This window comes from Drosophila santomea, chromosome 2R, assembly GCF_016746245.2.
Source record: "Drosophila santomea strain STO CAGO 1482 chromosome 2R, Prin_Dsan_1.1, whole genome shotgun sequence".
In the NCBI taxonomy this organism is placed as follows: Eukaryota; Metazoa; Arthropoda; class Insecta; order Diptera; family Drosophilidae; genus Drosophila; species Drosophila santomea.
The window spans coordinates 15,980,592-15,996,441 of record NC_053017.2 but is presented as its reverse complement, the minus strand read 5'-3'; the positions used below and the strand labels follow the sequence as shown (position 1 = coordinate 15,996,441).

Here is a 15,850-nt window from a genome sequence, read left to right as displayed (position 1 = left end):
GGCCCAAATGAAAACGCATCTGTTATTGTTTTTGTACACATGAATTTCGTTTTTATTATTTCTCTCAGTTTCTCAGTTTTTGTCATTTCGCATTTCCAGCGCTTAAACGCTACCAACTTTAAAATTGTTATCCACTCCATAGCGCCAAATATATATGCCATTAAGATATACTTATACTTTTTCGATTTTGCTTTGTGAAATGTGCTTATGCTTAGATAATTCAAAACTAGTCCTCTCGACTCACAGCGGAGGAAAAGCATAGAAAATGTGGAAATCCCAAGTCGAGGATACATAGGTGAGTGAGTGGGGAAGTACGAGGGGTAGCGGGAAGTACGATGGGTGGTGGTAAGTGTGTAAGTAATACGTTTCTTAGCTGGTATTTCTCTATAGCTTAGACCGAATCGAAAATTATACTATGTGAGTGGAGTTCTCAAGTTCTGGTTCGCGTTTGCGTTCGCGTTCTTTGCCCGCCATTGTTCTTCAGCAAGTAATGACATTGGATTCGTTTTGCTTTCGTTTCGAGTGTGGTTGTTTCTCTATATGGACATTTTGCTGTTTGGTTTGCTTATGCTGTATTATATATAACTTGCCACCAATCCATCACTCAATCGATCCAGCTTACAAAATGTGGTTCTAGTCTTTGCGTTTCTGTTTTTCTTTTTATTTTTCTTTTTGTTTATTATTTACTTATTTTCTTTTGTTTACCTTTTAAGTGTAACAAAATAATTTACGATTTTAAATGAAAACCATTAATTTTGTATTTATTTTAGTTATACTTTATAGCTAGAGCTAAGTTTAAGCCTGTTTGCATGCACTAAACTTGCATTCCATTTTTTTGTCCTTTGGTTGTTTTTTTATTTTTTTTCGGAGTTTTTGTAGTATATAAAAATACCATTTATTGTGTGATCGTTTTCTTATTTCATTTCTTACATTTTTTGTTGTTGTTTAAACATATATTTAGTACATATCATTAGTGTTTATTTCTCTAAACTTCGTTGCGAATTTGTTATTGTTGAGAAATAAAGTGTTTGCAAAGCTACTGATATTCCCATCAAAATCGTGTATGCCAGCAATTTATCTCTTCGGAAGTAAATGCCTTGACCTGGTTCTAAGCTTCAAAGTCAGATCCGATCAGATCCTCCTCTCACCAAGCCACCTTTCGAAAGAATTAAACTACACTGTGGTTTGCAAGCTCTGCAAACAAAAACTCCTTTTTTTCATTGATCAATGCAACTACATCTTATGAAAACATCGCAAGCTGTTGCCGAACCACCGAATCGTAACGATTCTCACATTCATTAAGTTCCTAACTTAGCAATCACAAACCGATCTGCAATGGAATTGGGCTTCCCTTTTCCCGAATCAAAGTCCCAAAATCTCGACCTGCACCGCGGCCAATCAACAATCAATCAACAACGATCTGTGGATATATGCATATGTAACTCTTCTCTTTCAGGTTGTGGGCTTTAGGTACACGAGGTAATGTCATCAGGGTACAAAAATGTGTGGGAGTCCTGTTCGCAGGCGTCTGTGTTTTATACATATGTATATGCATGTATACGGAAAGGATCTGATGCAGATGTGTGTGTGTGTGTATGCACTACAGTAAGATTCATTTTCTTACTTTAGATGCCTCGGCACAACCATAATAGGTAAAACTAAAAAAAAAGTACTGATTAAGTGTTAAGACTAGGTGTAAAGCCGTGGATGCTGAGATATATATTCGTACACTTATTGAGCATTCGATTGTGAGCATTCATTGGTAGATTTGTATTTATTTCTGTTTTTCTTTTTCAATTTGGTTTCCTTGTTTGTACATTTTTTGTTTGGGATCCGGTATTCTTTGTGACAAGTCGCGCGTAAAGTATAATGTAAATTATATAGTCAGCCGTTCTTTTGTTTTTAATTTTATTGTGATGCAATGCCTTGCAAAATAAAAGGTAAGGTAAATTCATTTGAGCTCAATATATGCTAAGTATGGTAAATTAAAAATGGGTTTTTGTATACAAAATATGTCTTTAGGTATATTTCGAAATTCAGTGAAATTTAGTATCTTACTATGGTTAAAAAAATAAAAACGAAAGCTCGGCTGAGTACACATGTAAGACCTATGCAATTATAATTGTAATATACACGATTTTTGATTTTCGCGTATTCAGCATTTTAATTTACGGTTCGCTATAGTCGCACATACATATCGGATATATAAGTTGATTATACATATGTTTATATACGAGAATATGTTTGCGTGTATATAGATGTATGCGCATTTAACAGTAGACTTGTACATAAAGCAAAACATAGACATAACGTTTATCCTCTTATATATTTTACGGTATCATTATCTAAATATGTATATATTTATATTTATCGATTTGTTGTTTTAAACACACACTCAATTGTCTTAGATCTAATTATACATACATAAATGCATATGCATGTATACCTACCTCAATATATAGTAAATTAAATCGTTCTTGTATAATTTATTTACTTCTGCTTGATTAAATATTATGTTGTCGCCTCACTTGTATATCGTTAATATATCTTTATAAAAATTATATAATTTAAAGCTTGTTTGTTACGTTTCAACTAAATTTACATAATTTCGAATTCCGATCCGATCAACACCTGATAAAAACGAGCATTAATGATGATGAACAAATACAGGGCTGTGCTGAAAGAATATTGTACAACATTTTGAGCAACTCAAGTGTCGAGCTGAAAGTCGTTGCGTCACCTTTGTTTTGTTAATGCTAGTTTTTTGTTTTTCAAACATACAACTGAATTTTCATAAAAATCACCCTGTAAATTGTAGTTTTTCTTCGCTTAAATCGCTTTACACGCTACTGTTTTTTCATTTTTTTCCTTAATTTGCCTTAAGTTTATTCAAATACATACAATATACGTAATTCGCTACGACGGAAGCTTGTTATTTACACTAAATGTAATTTGTTCGGAGTAAACAATACAGGAATCGAGAATCCTAAAATTAAAAAATATCCTATGTTAAAAACATATGTGTTGGCATATCTGTTTGACTACATTTGTGGTATTATTGCGAACTTTAAATGAGCAGCTTTGACACTTTGAACTACTTTGAGTTGGCATCTTGGTTCCCGATTCTGGACTGCGTATTAAAAATAAGCTAACGTTTCGCACTTTCTTTTTTACTTTAGGAATATTGTTTGGCATTTCAGTCATCAGCTTAAAACGTTAACTAAGGGTATGGTAACTAAAGGTACAAAAAAATAGTTCATTTTAAATCAAAGGTAATTGTAAAACTTAGATACAATTAATATATACAACCTCTCACAAAATGTTGTGTTACTTCCTTTAAATGTTTTCGTTTCTTTCCGTGCAAAACTAATATTTGGTAAAAAACTAAACTATATATTCCAACTAAGTTTACGTGTTAGTTGCAGTTTTTTTTTTGTAGTCCGACGTTGGTTTTTCATTCTACGCAATACAAATTTAAGATTAAAATACAATACAATTTTTTGAGAAGTTCTCACTCGTTTTTTGTTATCTCAATTTTCTGTTTTTTCTCTTTGTGATTCGAGAGTAAAATTATTTGATGCGCCAGTGAGGCGCCAGCAAATTGTGATTGCTCCAACACAAGACGAATTTCTGGATGTCGCGAACTCTTCTAAAATCAGTAGTATTACCCGGAAGTTCAGATTTGACTTACACCGCAGCGCTTTTTATAAAGATTTTTAAAATCTTTATAAATTATACGTTACGGCTCTCTTCTCATTTGAAATCCAAATAATTTGGAAATTTATATTCTTGAACTGCGAGTTTTTTTAACAACTGATTTCGGAATGATTGTTGTTGTCCTTGTACCGCTCCGCGTAACCCTGAATTGTGAATGGTGAATCGGCACCACCCGATCCCGTCGAGACTTCCCCGTTCATCACTGTTCCATTGCCCACCACCCCATTGATGACCTTGCCCTCGGCTTCGTTCTTCACCTGAACATTGGCATAAGACTGTTTGGCATTTCCGTTGGGCAAACTCTTGGTCAGTGCCGAGGGATCCAACGTGATGCCGTCCAGCTGGGAGGCAAAGGACAGCGGTGGTTGGATGGTGGTTGGTGTGGGCTGCGGTGTGTCCAAGCTGATCAGTTTGGCCTCCTCGCCGCCGGCCAATGGTACATCGTGGCCACTGCCAGCCACTGGTGGTTCCACCTTGGAGTTCGGTAGTATAAAGGATGTCTCCCAGCAATCTCCGTTGGCCGTTGCGAGATTCTCCACTGGCCTTGGATGTGGTGCGGCGGGAGATGTGACCGCCGGCGGAGTGCAGGAGCTTATCTGCTGGCGTTGTAATTCTGGAACGTAGCCCGAGCCACTGGCCACCGATGGATTGTTGCTGCCGCCGGGTGGCAAAGGTACCAGGTAGTCCGGCACCGCCAAGCAGAACTCCTCGCCATTGGGCGGCCGGATGACTGTGTCGTCCCTTTCGGAGGCTGTGGGTCCCAGAATATTGGGCAGAGGAGCGTTCATTATGCTGGCATCCTGGGTGCAAGCGGTCAAATGCTCCAGCAAGGTAATGAATGTGGGCCGATCCTCGGGCGTGGGATTCCAGCAGTCGGCCATGACCTTGTATATGGAGACGGGACACTCGGTGGGCGATCCCAATCGACCGCCACGCACCACCAGCTCCATTACCTGGGTGTTATGCTGGCCGGGATATGGCGAACGGCCCAGACTGAAGACCTCCCACAGGAGGATGCCAAAGGACCAGACGTCTGTCTTTGAGGTGAATATGCCATCGAGGAAGGCTTCCGGCGGCATCCATTTGATGGGTAGCATGGCCTTGCCTCCCTTGCGATAGTAGTCCGATCTGTAGATATCCCGGGACATGCCAAAATCGGCGATTTTCACAACGCGGCCAGGACCCTTACTGCTCAGCAGACAGTTCCTGGCGGCGATATCGCGATGGATGAAGCGTTTACTCTCCATGTAGCGACATCCTTTGGCCACGTCTAGGGCGCAGAAAAGCAGGTCCTTCATAGTCAAAAGAGAAGGTCTCTCAGGGGTATTCCTGTTCTCCCTCAAGAACTTCTGTAGATCCCCGCCAGCGAGCAGTTCCAGGACTATATAATACGGCTGACGGTCAAAGCAGACGCCTATTAAATGGACCATGTTCGGGTGATTGAACTTGGCCATTATGGCCGCCTCCTTTAGGAAATCCTCCTCTTTTTCCCGCTTGGGATCTTCCCGCAGCGTTTTTACTGCCACGCCCATTTCCACTGCATCTCCGTCTCGATGGCGATATAATGCCATATATACCTCTCCAAAAGCGCCTTTGCCCAGAGCACTGAAAATGATTGAAAGGCAACACATTTGTAGAAGACATTCAGTTATGTATCAGATTAAGTTACTCACTTGACCAATTGAAGGCTATCCCGTGCCACCTGTGGCAAACTGTTGACATCGATGTGTCCGTTGAGAATGCCATCGCATCCATAGTTGGGGTTAAAGTTGTTCAGGTTGGAGTCGTCGATATTGTTGCGCAAACGGGTAAGTTGAAGGTCCTGCTCCACGAGCATCTTGTGGCGCTTCTTCGATTGCTTCTTCCGTTGGTAGCGATTATCTGATGTAAAAGCAGAAATGAATGCCCACTCATAAGACGCAAGTTGTGGAATACTTACACAGCATAAAGATAAGCGCTGCTATGCAGATGAAGAGTACGGCCAGAGAGATCATTAGGATGGAAACGAGATACTGGAAGGAGGACTTGCCCGCCTCCTCGCGGATCTCGCAGGCGGTTTGATTGTCCCGCTTTAAGCTCCAGCCATCCGGGCAGATGCACCGCACCTTCGATCGGAACTCATCCAATGCCACGCACCTGTAGTCGCAGCCACAGCCCTCGATAGCCGGAATAATGATGATGGCACCTGGTCCACTGCTGGCTCCGGCAAGTATTTCACTAATTTCCCGCAGACTTCGACTGGGACTGATGTACGAACTTCCTCCCTCGCCATTCGACTCGGTTAGGTAGACATCTCCTCCAGCGTAGCCGCCACCGCCGCCTCCAGTATTGCATCCACCTCCGCCACCGCCAAAGCCACCTTGACCATGTCTGTGAACGGAGGTTCCATTGTCCGCCAGTTCCACATAGCAGGAGTGGCCACCTCGACCGCCCTGGAGAAGCGCAGCTCCGTAGGTGGGACTCAGGGCCTGATCCTCTTTAGCCCGCCATCCTCCGCCTGGACCAGCTGTCTTTTTGTTCAAGGGCTCCCCGTTGATTTGTCCACTTTCTGGCGCCTGAAGGGGCTTCGCCTTTTGGCCATGCTGGAAATCCTCGTCTATGTATTGCCCAATTCCAAGACCTCCGCCACCGCCAGCTACCAAAAGCGGCACTGCCTCGTTTTTGGCCTGATTGAGGAGGAACACGTAGGAGCCACCACCACCGCCGCCGGCACCATTTTCGATATAGATATTCTTGACCATATCCTGCTTGGAACGGAAGCTATATTGAGCCAAATCCAAGTCGTGATCAGTGCCGCAACCAGCTTCCTTTAGAACTCCCATGGACTTGATGCAGGCGTTCTCGCCCTGCTGTCCCACGAGGAAATACAGTTCCTCATGCTTGTGAAGCTCCAGAATAGCCACAGCCACTGATCCGCGAGAGCTACCAACGCCACCCGAACCCAGCCCTCCACTGGCGCCTTTGGCAATGATTCTGAAAAGGATTGCCATACATTAGAATAAGCATAGAGATGCTGCTTAACCAAGAGATATGCTTACGTGTAGTGTCCTTCGTGGGGAACCTTCCACTTCTGCATGCCCTTGTAGCTGCTCTGGTCCTCCACCACATGGACTTCTCGAAGGACATGCGTTTTATTTTGCTCCTTATAGGCAGCCTCACATTGCGCCTGGGAAGGTCCTATCATGCCACGAGTATCGCAACTGGTTAACTCAAGATCTGAAAGGAGTCGCGTAAATTTCATTCTAGATTTTTCATCAATTGGTCTCTGAAGTCTGAACTTACAGTTGGTATATTCAAAGTCTTTATAGGTTGGACTCTTTAGATTCTGTCGGACATCCCAGTAGTTGTAGCCACCCAAGTGATCTTCTGGGATATTGAGGCCAAAACATTCGGGACTTAGTGAAAAGTCGTCCACAGCCACATCCGAGTAGATTCGCATGCCCATGCGAGCTTCGAACTGAAGATAGTATCTAAAGAAGTTTCACAATTAAAAAGATTAGTTCTCCTCTTAAAAATGTGTTTGATTATATTACTTACTTGGACGTAATATTTGGCAGTACATATTCCGCCCTGAGCCAATCGCTGCCCTGGTTTTTGGTGCTCCACCAGAGTGTGGTGGTGATGTTCTCCTTCTCCTTCATCTCCACCACGGAGAGATTGATGCTGCCCGGATTCTTGCCGAATTGGTGGATGAAAAACCTCACCACACACGAGTTACGATAGGCAGAGTCCGGGTTTCCATGCACCGATGGCGGCGGATTGAAGGTCTTGCTAACCATGATCGCATTGCTGGCAAATCCAATAATCGAGTTCTTCTCCGAGTCGTTCATGTGCTGATTCATATTGACCAGCATGTAGTATCCACTGGTGTTGTTCTGCAAATGCTGCATGGTGTGATCCCCATCCGGTCCGGTATCGTGGGTGGGAGACGATCCCGTGTGCCGCGACCAGGTGAGCGTTGTCTTTCCCGAGTCCCGCCAACCGCACCAGTCCTCCTCGAAGTCACAACGACCGCCATAAGGTATTTTATCTGAAGCAGATTCAAACACTGACTTTAATAAACCTAATCATTTATACCCTGATCATTTTTACTCACCACATGACTGCTGCTCGTCCTCCGCCTCATCACAATCCCTGGTGATATCGCAGATGCGCGGCAGATGGATGCACACGGGCACCTTGCTGGCGGTGCACTTGACCTGCGAGGTGCTGCACTTCTCCGACTTTGTGCCCTCGGGGAAGCAGTTCACCATGCGCAAGTTGTCCAGCGCCACATGACCCTTCTGGCCCACTCTCAGATCGGGAACCACCTCGAAAACGATGCGGAAATCCCGTGAAACGCGACCCAGGCGATATACCTTCCTGGTCCATTGGCGCACATTGTCGCCCAGAATCTCGGCCGGAACCCAACTGCTCTCCGCCGTGTGCAGTGGTTCCACCACCACTCGCGAGAGTCCGTGACTCATGTCACTCTGGTGCATGTATACCTCCAAAAAGCACTTCTCCATCGTGGTGCTGAACTCGGGCGAGGTTAGATTCAGGGGCCTTGAAGACGGGTTCACGCGGGCGTACAGGAAGTGCCCGTTGGCATCGTCTATGCTATCAGCTGCGGGTCCTGGCAGTAGTCCTGTGAGATTCCTCTTCGACAGCTCCGTGCCAGTTATTACTTGGAAACCATCCGAATAGTTGCCCCAGGTCCAGCTGCACGGGGTCTCGAAGTTGCACTTTACGCCCAGTTCGTACTCGTACTCCGATGAGGGTGTGGCATCCGTGTGGGGAGCATATGTGTTCTAAGGATTAAAACAAAATAAATGTATTGATGAGTACGATTTATTATATCTTAAATGTGAGAAGGTTCTGGTAAAAACATATTTATCTATCTGATGCCCTTAAAAATTACTCACCGCATTTGGAGATGTATCTCGTATGCGATCCTTGATTTCTTGCAGCGGATCCGCCGACGAAGGCTGTGGATCTCCTTCAAAGTTTCCGTGCGTCACCCCGCCAGCAGGTTCATCCGCCTGGTTGAGGGCCTTCTTCAGCTTGTACAGCTCGCTGATGGAGTTCTTCCGATTCGAACGCTTGGGCTGGTCGTCCACACCTGCGTACAGAGGCGGGAACCGTGTGGAGTAGGGTCCTCCCAGGGGTCCGGCTGTCATGGCGGCCATTCCGCTGGGTTGCCTCAGCTGGTCGTATAGCGCTCCGTACCGATCCGCAGATCCAATGCCATCGATTCGGCCAATGGAAGAGGTGCCGGAGTACGAAGGATACCCGGTACCTCCGCCGGAAATGCCGCCGCCCGGACCACCAACCGAAGGATTCATAAGCTCATTTCGAAGGGATTCCATGCCGCGCCGTCCGCCATTTCCGCTGCCGGGGCGTTGAGCCATCTGCGCCAGTCGCCGTTTGTTATCCCTTCGCGATCCTGGTGGTGCCGCCTCGTAGTCCTCGTACTGTGTGGCCACCGGCAAAGTGGGTTGTGGCAGGGGCAAAGGCTGCTCATGGAGCCGGCCATTACGCAGTTGCTTGCCCCCGGATGCACCTGGCCAGCTGTTGAAACTCGGATGCTGGGACATCGGCAGGGAGCTGAAGGTGTGGTTCATGCTCAGCGGTCGCTGGGCGAACGAGGGATCCACCAGGAGGGACAGGATGGCCAGCACCACCACCAGCTGCCTGAGCTGTGGCATATTTAAAGCCGCTCCTTTCAAACGACTTTTCAATAGAAGTAGGTTGAAGAATTCTTTCTGAGAAATCCCTTTAGATGTATGATTCCTTTTGATTGGTATGATATTCCGTTGCTTAACTCCTCGATAAGGACTGCGACCACTTGGCGCATTTGAAGTTCTTCAAGTGCAGACAGCTCATTGCTAAAACTCTTCACCCAAAGGTGGGTATTTCCGTTCTTCGTAATTAATTGCCGCCTCCGTCGTGATTCTGTTGATAAAATGGGAAATTTGTTAACTAAAATGTACAATTAATCAACCCAAATTGACTTTTGACTTTTAAGAAGAGATAAAGCAGCCCACGTAATGACATTTCATAATGCACGGCGTTTTAGGATTCGACCAACCCACACATCCACATGCGTGCTCTTTCAAAGGACAAGCATACAAAACCAAACCCCTTGTCCTGGCGACGAATCAATGAAAGTGCTGCCCCCTGCAGGCAAACATTTTGACAATTGAAGCCCAAGGCCCTAAAATCCAATAGGCAAGCCTCCATGAGAAAATGTGTTTTTCGTGGAAAAGCGAATTTTTCTTCTGGCTGAAAAGAACCAGCCAATCGATGGCAGGCGCCCTGATTACCTGGCCAAATTTGAAGTATATGCAATCAGTTGGCATAAGTGCACATGTCGATTGCGGTATTCAATTAACTTTGCTCTAGTTGGCTTTCTAGTACATTTTCCGTGTATTGTGCTGCTCGATTTTCCCAAAGTGCTTGATTGTTTGTGAGTTTTCTTGGAAGCTAGAAAACTTGTTGTATTGTATTCCCGGAATCGACATACTGCTTAAACCCAAGTATAACATTTTCTCTTTTATATATTACAAATATTATTTATTTCACTAGCTGAATTACAATTTAAAGGGAAGAATTCAATTTGTGTATCAATTGGCTTGATTGTTTGCATTTTTATTTGTTCAATTCATTTTATCAAAATAATTGCTTTGCAGATTGTTTCTCTGATTTTAAAATAATGCCAGCGGCCTGATTTCATATTTCTGTACATTCATATACCTTCAATTGCCTATACCCACATATCAAAATGGTTTTTCTAAGAAGTATTTCTGTTCCTGAGCGAATCAATCTACCTCACTGTATGGACCCAGGCATTTTCATCTTCTAAAGGGGCGTCATACAAAATCACTTTTAACATTTCGCTTTTCCACAAACACACAGACAATCGCATTTGGTCTTTTGCCACATTTTCTTTTGGGGAAATTGGCTTGCCGAACGACTGCTGCATTTATATTATTTGATTTTGTAGCTAACATTTTTCTTTCTAATTTCTTTACAATATTAGACTTATAAGTATACGAGCAAGAAAAGGGAAAAAAGAGATGTTAGTTTGTAAGAGAGAGAGGGAGAGAGAGAAAGAAAGGGGCGATGTAAGAAAGTGATATTATTGTGGCTGACTAGCCTTTCGCTTTTTCGCATTTTCTATTATTTTGGCCAAGCGAAGACCTCGAGAAATAACGAAAATATATATTCCATATTGGGAAAGCGAAAAAGTCGGGAAATTTTCCACACAAATAAAAAAGAAAGTTTCTTGGTATGTGTGTGTGTAACTTCATAGTACGCAAAGTATGCAATACAAAATGGCTGTCGCGAAAACAACAACAAAACAGAATTGTAAATACACACACACACACACGCTTAGAGAGAGAGCCAAAACACGCCTCGTAAAAAGTAAAAAAAAAGCGAAATGGTAAAGTAGCGAGAACTCGCTGGCTTTCACCCCCCATCCACACTCTTTGAAGAATTGCAGCGAGTGCAGAAAACGGAAACGCAACTGAAGCTGAAAGTCCTGCGAGTAACGGTAAAGCGGGAAAGCGGTAAGCCAACTAGCTGAAACTACACATGAATGCAAAAGGACCTTCCCCCCGCCACCGCCACCGCCAACGCCACAGTTTCAACAGGAAGCAAACTCGAGTTGAGGCAAAAGTTCAAGACACGGACAAGTGGCAGAGTTACGGGGGTTACGATGCTCAGCGAAGCCCACTCGAAAACTAGATTTTGCGCGAATTTCTTATCTGGAGCATAATTGGGCACACACCAAATAGATATACATATGTATGTACATACCTATTATAAAGATCAAGTTTAAACTATAGAACTGTAGAGATGGCAAAAATTTAGTTCAAATTTCCAGTTCTAGAACTAGAAGCTACAATAGTTAGAAATGTTGACTAACATTTTACTTGCATATATTTTATATTGAAGCAATATTCCAAATCAGTCATAAATTTCTGGTGCCAGAATACTTTGCTAGTTCCAATTGATTTATTAAAAATATATGAATAATTTTCATCTGTTATCTATAAGAATTTTAGCAAGTAAAAACTTCTTAAACATAAATATAAGTATATATTACTTTGTATTTAAGTTTAGAGAATCAAAACTATTTACACATAAAATTCTACAAAGCTGTAATGAAGACCTATTATTTTTCATAAACTCACAATTATATTATTTTAGTATCGGGGCAGGTAGAGTTATTACCCAAGTTTAAACAGATATTAATCGATCCTAGTAAAGGAAGTAATAGAAATGATATTCTGTTCCCAACCGAAACATTTTAGAAATAATAATATGAAATTTGAACGGAAGCCACAATAATATAGTGAGCGCAAGCACATGGACAGTATCCTTGGTCTGTATTTCGTATTTTGCAGATACACACACATTGCCGCCACAGGAGCAGGTTCAGCAACAACAACAGCCACAACAACCACATTAGAATGAGCGAGTGGGGGCTGCGTCAACGTCGCAAATATTGCGCTACCCTCGGTGCCCGACTCCAGTTTAGATGGCTATGGTGGCAAGGATTTGCCAGGATGCGAGACGCAGCCTCGGTATCGTTGACTGCGCAGGATACACACACACATAGGGCACTCTTCGCTACTAATGGCGCAGACAAATTGTTTTGCGTATCTCACAGATACAGAGCAGCCGAGGCGCACAAAAGATACTACACAAAAAAACACACCACACACACAGAAACACACACACGCGCATTCAAGCTTGGAAGTAACGAAATTTTTCCTGCAGCTCAACAAATTTTTCATTCGATTTTTCACTGCTCATCATTATCATCATTTCAAATTGAAAGCAATGATTTCGCATTTCATTTTCGAATATGTAATCACTTTTACCATTACGCACTGATTTGTGGCTTTTCCGAAATTTTCTTAAGCTTCTGCTTCTCTTGAATTATGTATCGTTTTGGGAAAAATATGGTTTTTATTTGAAGAAAATGAAGTTTTCAGCTACACTTTTCACGTTTCCTTTTCTTTTTCATTTGCTGCTGGTGGCATTTGCTCTCTTTTATAGTAATAACTTGTCTAGTTGGTGGTACTACATATATTGTTTTTCTTCAGATTTATCTTTTCTTTTTTTTTTGGGTATATATTGTTGTTTTTTGGAGGCCGTCTATCCGCGTTTCTGAGGAATACTTGCGCGCACGACGCTCGGCAAACGAAGACTGAAATGTGGGGAAATTCGTTAAAGCCCGGCCAGCATCCTAGGCATCGGTATAGGCATCGGCATCGGCATCTCGCGTCGGTGGCTAAACGAATATCCTGCGCCTGAAATCGAGCCACAGGATACACGAGCGCACAGTTACAGATGCGTTTGGAAATTGAGGAAATTTCTTCTCCGACTCGCTGGATTCTCCACAGAGCTCACTCGTTCTCCCCATATTTCAGGCAGCGAAAGCTGTTGCTGTTTCTGATTGCATGTGAAAGTGAGAAAAGTGCGATGGAAAGGGGAGTGGAGGGATGGCTGCTACAGTGGCGCTCTCTGGCGGTCGGCATAAGCCGGGAAATTAATGCAAACTACTGGAAATTGAATTTAGCTCCATCAGCCGCTGCAGTGGCGAAACCCCACCCATCCCCCGTTTTCCGAGGGGGCCAATGGGCCTGCTTGTGCGTCAGTTTCAGTCGTAGCTGCGTTTCCTCTTTCAATTTGCAGTGCATTAAGGACCCCATCCTGCGCCTGCTGCGTCTCCTGCGTCCTTTCGTTCGGCGATGTAATATCACCTAATCAGAGTCACGGATGCGACACAAATGCATTTATCTTGGTCTTGTTTCGCCCCTCGGAGATTGTGACGTGTTAGCTTGTAAGCCGGACACTTGTAATTTAAGTAAGCCTGGTCTTAACGCAAGGTGCGAAGTTGCCTCCGACAGGCAAACCAACAGGTGCCATTGGCCAGGCTTTTAAAGCCAGACTTGCACTTCGCGGAAAAATAATTGAATTTTCTGCTCTCCAATGGTAATTGGTAAATGAAATCATGATACAAGATAAAAGGTTAAATGGTTATTCGCTAGATATTGAGTTCGTTTAAAAACCATAATCGATCTTTAAAAGAAATTGGAATCAAATAAGAAATTTTCATTGCATAAGCTGCTCAGTGTTTAATAATTTGGAGCGTATTTAATATTTTAGGAAGTACTTTTTACTATGCAATATTCTTAAAATTTTAATTTTGAGTTACAACATTAAATTATGCCTAATTATTCATAGCAATCTCTTTTACGCATTTCTAAGAAAATTTCGCAGATACAACATACAATTTTCTTTTACAGAAATAATATTTTTATTTGGCATAAACAACATCAATTAATGACGACAACAAACGGAAATGGGCAACACAGACGCAGCGACAAGTAAGCGAAAATTAATATAGAATCGCGCAGATAAGAGTACATGTGCAAATATATGTATGTGCGATACTACATATATCTGTAGAACACGCTAATATATGCAAATATATTTATAAGTGTCGTCGGCAGCTGTAGCAAATCGCAGACAACAAAAAGCAATCGAAAGAAGAGCGAAGAAAAACGCGAAGAAAAACGGGCATGATCAGAAGAAAAACTCAGCATCCACTTTGACGACTACGAGCGTGTTGAATTTTAAATTTAGTCCGAATACGGCGGTATGAAGTCCATATTGTGCCAAACAATCAAGTAAATGAAATATACAAAATATCTTCAACTAAATATTATTCCTTCAGAAGCATCGCCGAGCTCACTTATATTTTGTATTATTTTTAAAAATATAATTGCCTTTCTTTGATGGTTTCCTTATTTCGCGAAAGCAAACGGGCCCGTAAAATGTTTAGAGATGCGCAAATTGGCACATAAAATATTCAGTATACGCAGTTCGCATCTAGCAAATGCACTTCACCATAATGTATATATACTTAAAAATAGATTTTTGATTTTGTAGGGGCAGGAACTCACGCAGTTACTCGACGGGGAAAAGTGTGCCCGGCACGTGTCGCGGCTGAAGAAAGAGTTTATCCAACTATGTATATCACTTGGTCTTCAATTATATTCACTTAAAGCCGCGCACACGAGCGTGTATCTTGCGGATACCACGGATTTCGCTTTCAGTTTCTCGACTATACGACTACGCGAACGAGAATCTATCTCGTGGATATCTGTTTTAGTTCCTGTGGTGCAACATCCGCTGGGCGACTGAGACATGCGACTGTTCGATGAATACTGAATAGTGAATACTGAACAGCACTGACAAGAGCCGTGGCCCAGCAGGCGGCTGAGATCGGCCAGAAGCTAAAGACCGATGCGGAGGCGTCGACCGAAGAACTGGCGACCCGAACTGAGTCCATCTCATCCGGCGACTGATATACTACACGAGATATATCTGCTGGTGCGTTCTTCGTGTGTTGTTTTCTTTCTTTTTTTCTCACGGCTGCCGCATCCTTGGGTTCGTGTTTGTTTATTTGTTTTCGTCGCGACGTGTCAAGTGGTAATGCAATTGGAATTGACTTGTGCGTTTCACCAATCGCCGCGGGGATGTGGCGTCACGGCCTGGACATTGTGCAGCCTTTGTCTTGACCCCTGACCTCCGGCTGGCCTACCTGCTGCTGCCGCTGCCGTTCGAGGTGGCTAGTCCGATCAGCCGGAAGATTTATGTGCGATGTGCCGCAGGGGGAGATATTTTTAGCCGGCACTGCGACTGCTTCTTTTCGCTTGGGGTAGCTGCGAAAGTAATTAATGATTTTGCTGCTGAAGCTGCAATCGCTGAAGCAAAACGGAAGTTCGGAAAACGGAGCTCGAAAGATCACAGTGGGGCAAGTCGGGGCAGAAAAGACACAAGTAAAAGTCGGAATGGGTAGATTTATGTACGACCGAATTTACAAAGTTTTAAGATTGTTAGAATGGAATAAGAAAAGAAAGATGATCTGTAGTTCTGTACGAAAGTGAATCTGTTCTGTATCAAAGTGAAGCAATGACGATGTTGAATTAAATATTAATGGAAACATTGAAATTCCACAGAGTCGAAAACCTGCTACCCAGTAGTGCTAGTGAAAGAAGGGAGTTTGGAAAGTTTGGCAAAGCTACGTATACGATGATGAGGATAATTGGAATAATTGGACTGAAGCATA

The 15,850-nt window shown here is 43.1% G+C and overlaps 1 protein-coding gene across 5 annotated transcripts; it reads right to left on the bottom strand.

Moving 5' to 3' along the window:
- Positions 1 to 82: 82 nt before the first annotated feature.
- Positions 83 to 14,995, bottom strand: LOC120444872 (ALK tyrosine kinase receptor). Of its 5 annotated transcripts, XM_039624852.2 has the most exons (10): positions 14,690 to 14,995; positions 11,517 to 11,520; positions 8,622 to 9,651; positions 7,814 to 8,507; positions 7,255 to 7,747; positions 7,000 to 7,187; positions 6,756 to 6,933; positions 5,657 to 6,690; positions 5,391 to 5,598; positions 83 to 5,322 (listed from the first exon to the last, which is right to left on the bottom strand). In XM_039624852.2, the coding sequence occupies exons 3-10, from the start codon at positions 9,402 to 9,404 to the stop codon at positions 3,807 to 3,809; spliced, it is 5,094 nt and encodes a 1,697-aa protein (XP_039480786.1). In that variant the 5' UTR covers positions 9,405 to 9,651; positions 11,517 to 11,520; positions 14,690 to 14,995; the 3' UTR covers positions 83 to 3,806. The 5 variants fall into 5 exon arrangements, with proteins under 5 accessions (XP_039480786.1, XP_039480782.1, XP_039480785.1 ...); XM_039624848.2 differs by lacking the exon at positions 11,517 to 11,520 and having other exon boundaries at positions 14,682 to 14,995; XM_039624851.2 differs by lacking the exon at positions 11,517 to 11,520.
- Positions 14,996 to 15,850: the final 855 nt, after the last annotated feature.

What these genes read in the sequence shown, in the direction of transcription:
- LOC120444872 (XM_039624848.2), bottom strand. Translation starts at nt 9,404, where the DNA reads ATGCCACAGCTCAGGCAGCTGGTGGTGGTGCTGGCCATCCTGTCCCTC. An exon ending in CCCCACGAAGGACACTACAC is followed by an intron (nt 6,691 to 6,755) that starts GTAAGCATATCT and finishes AATCCTTTTCAG; the next exon opens with AATCATTGCCAAAGGCGCCA. An exon ending in AGCGCTTATCTTTATGCTGT is followed by an intron (nt 5,599 to 5,656) that starts GTAAGTATTCCA and finishes CTTTTACATCAG; the next exon opens with ATAATCGCTACCAACGGAAG.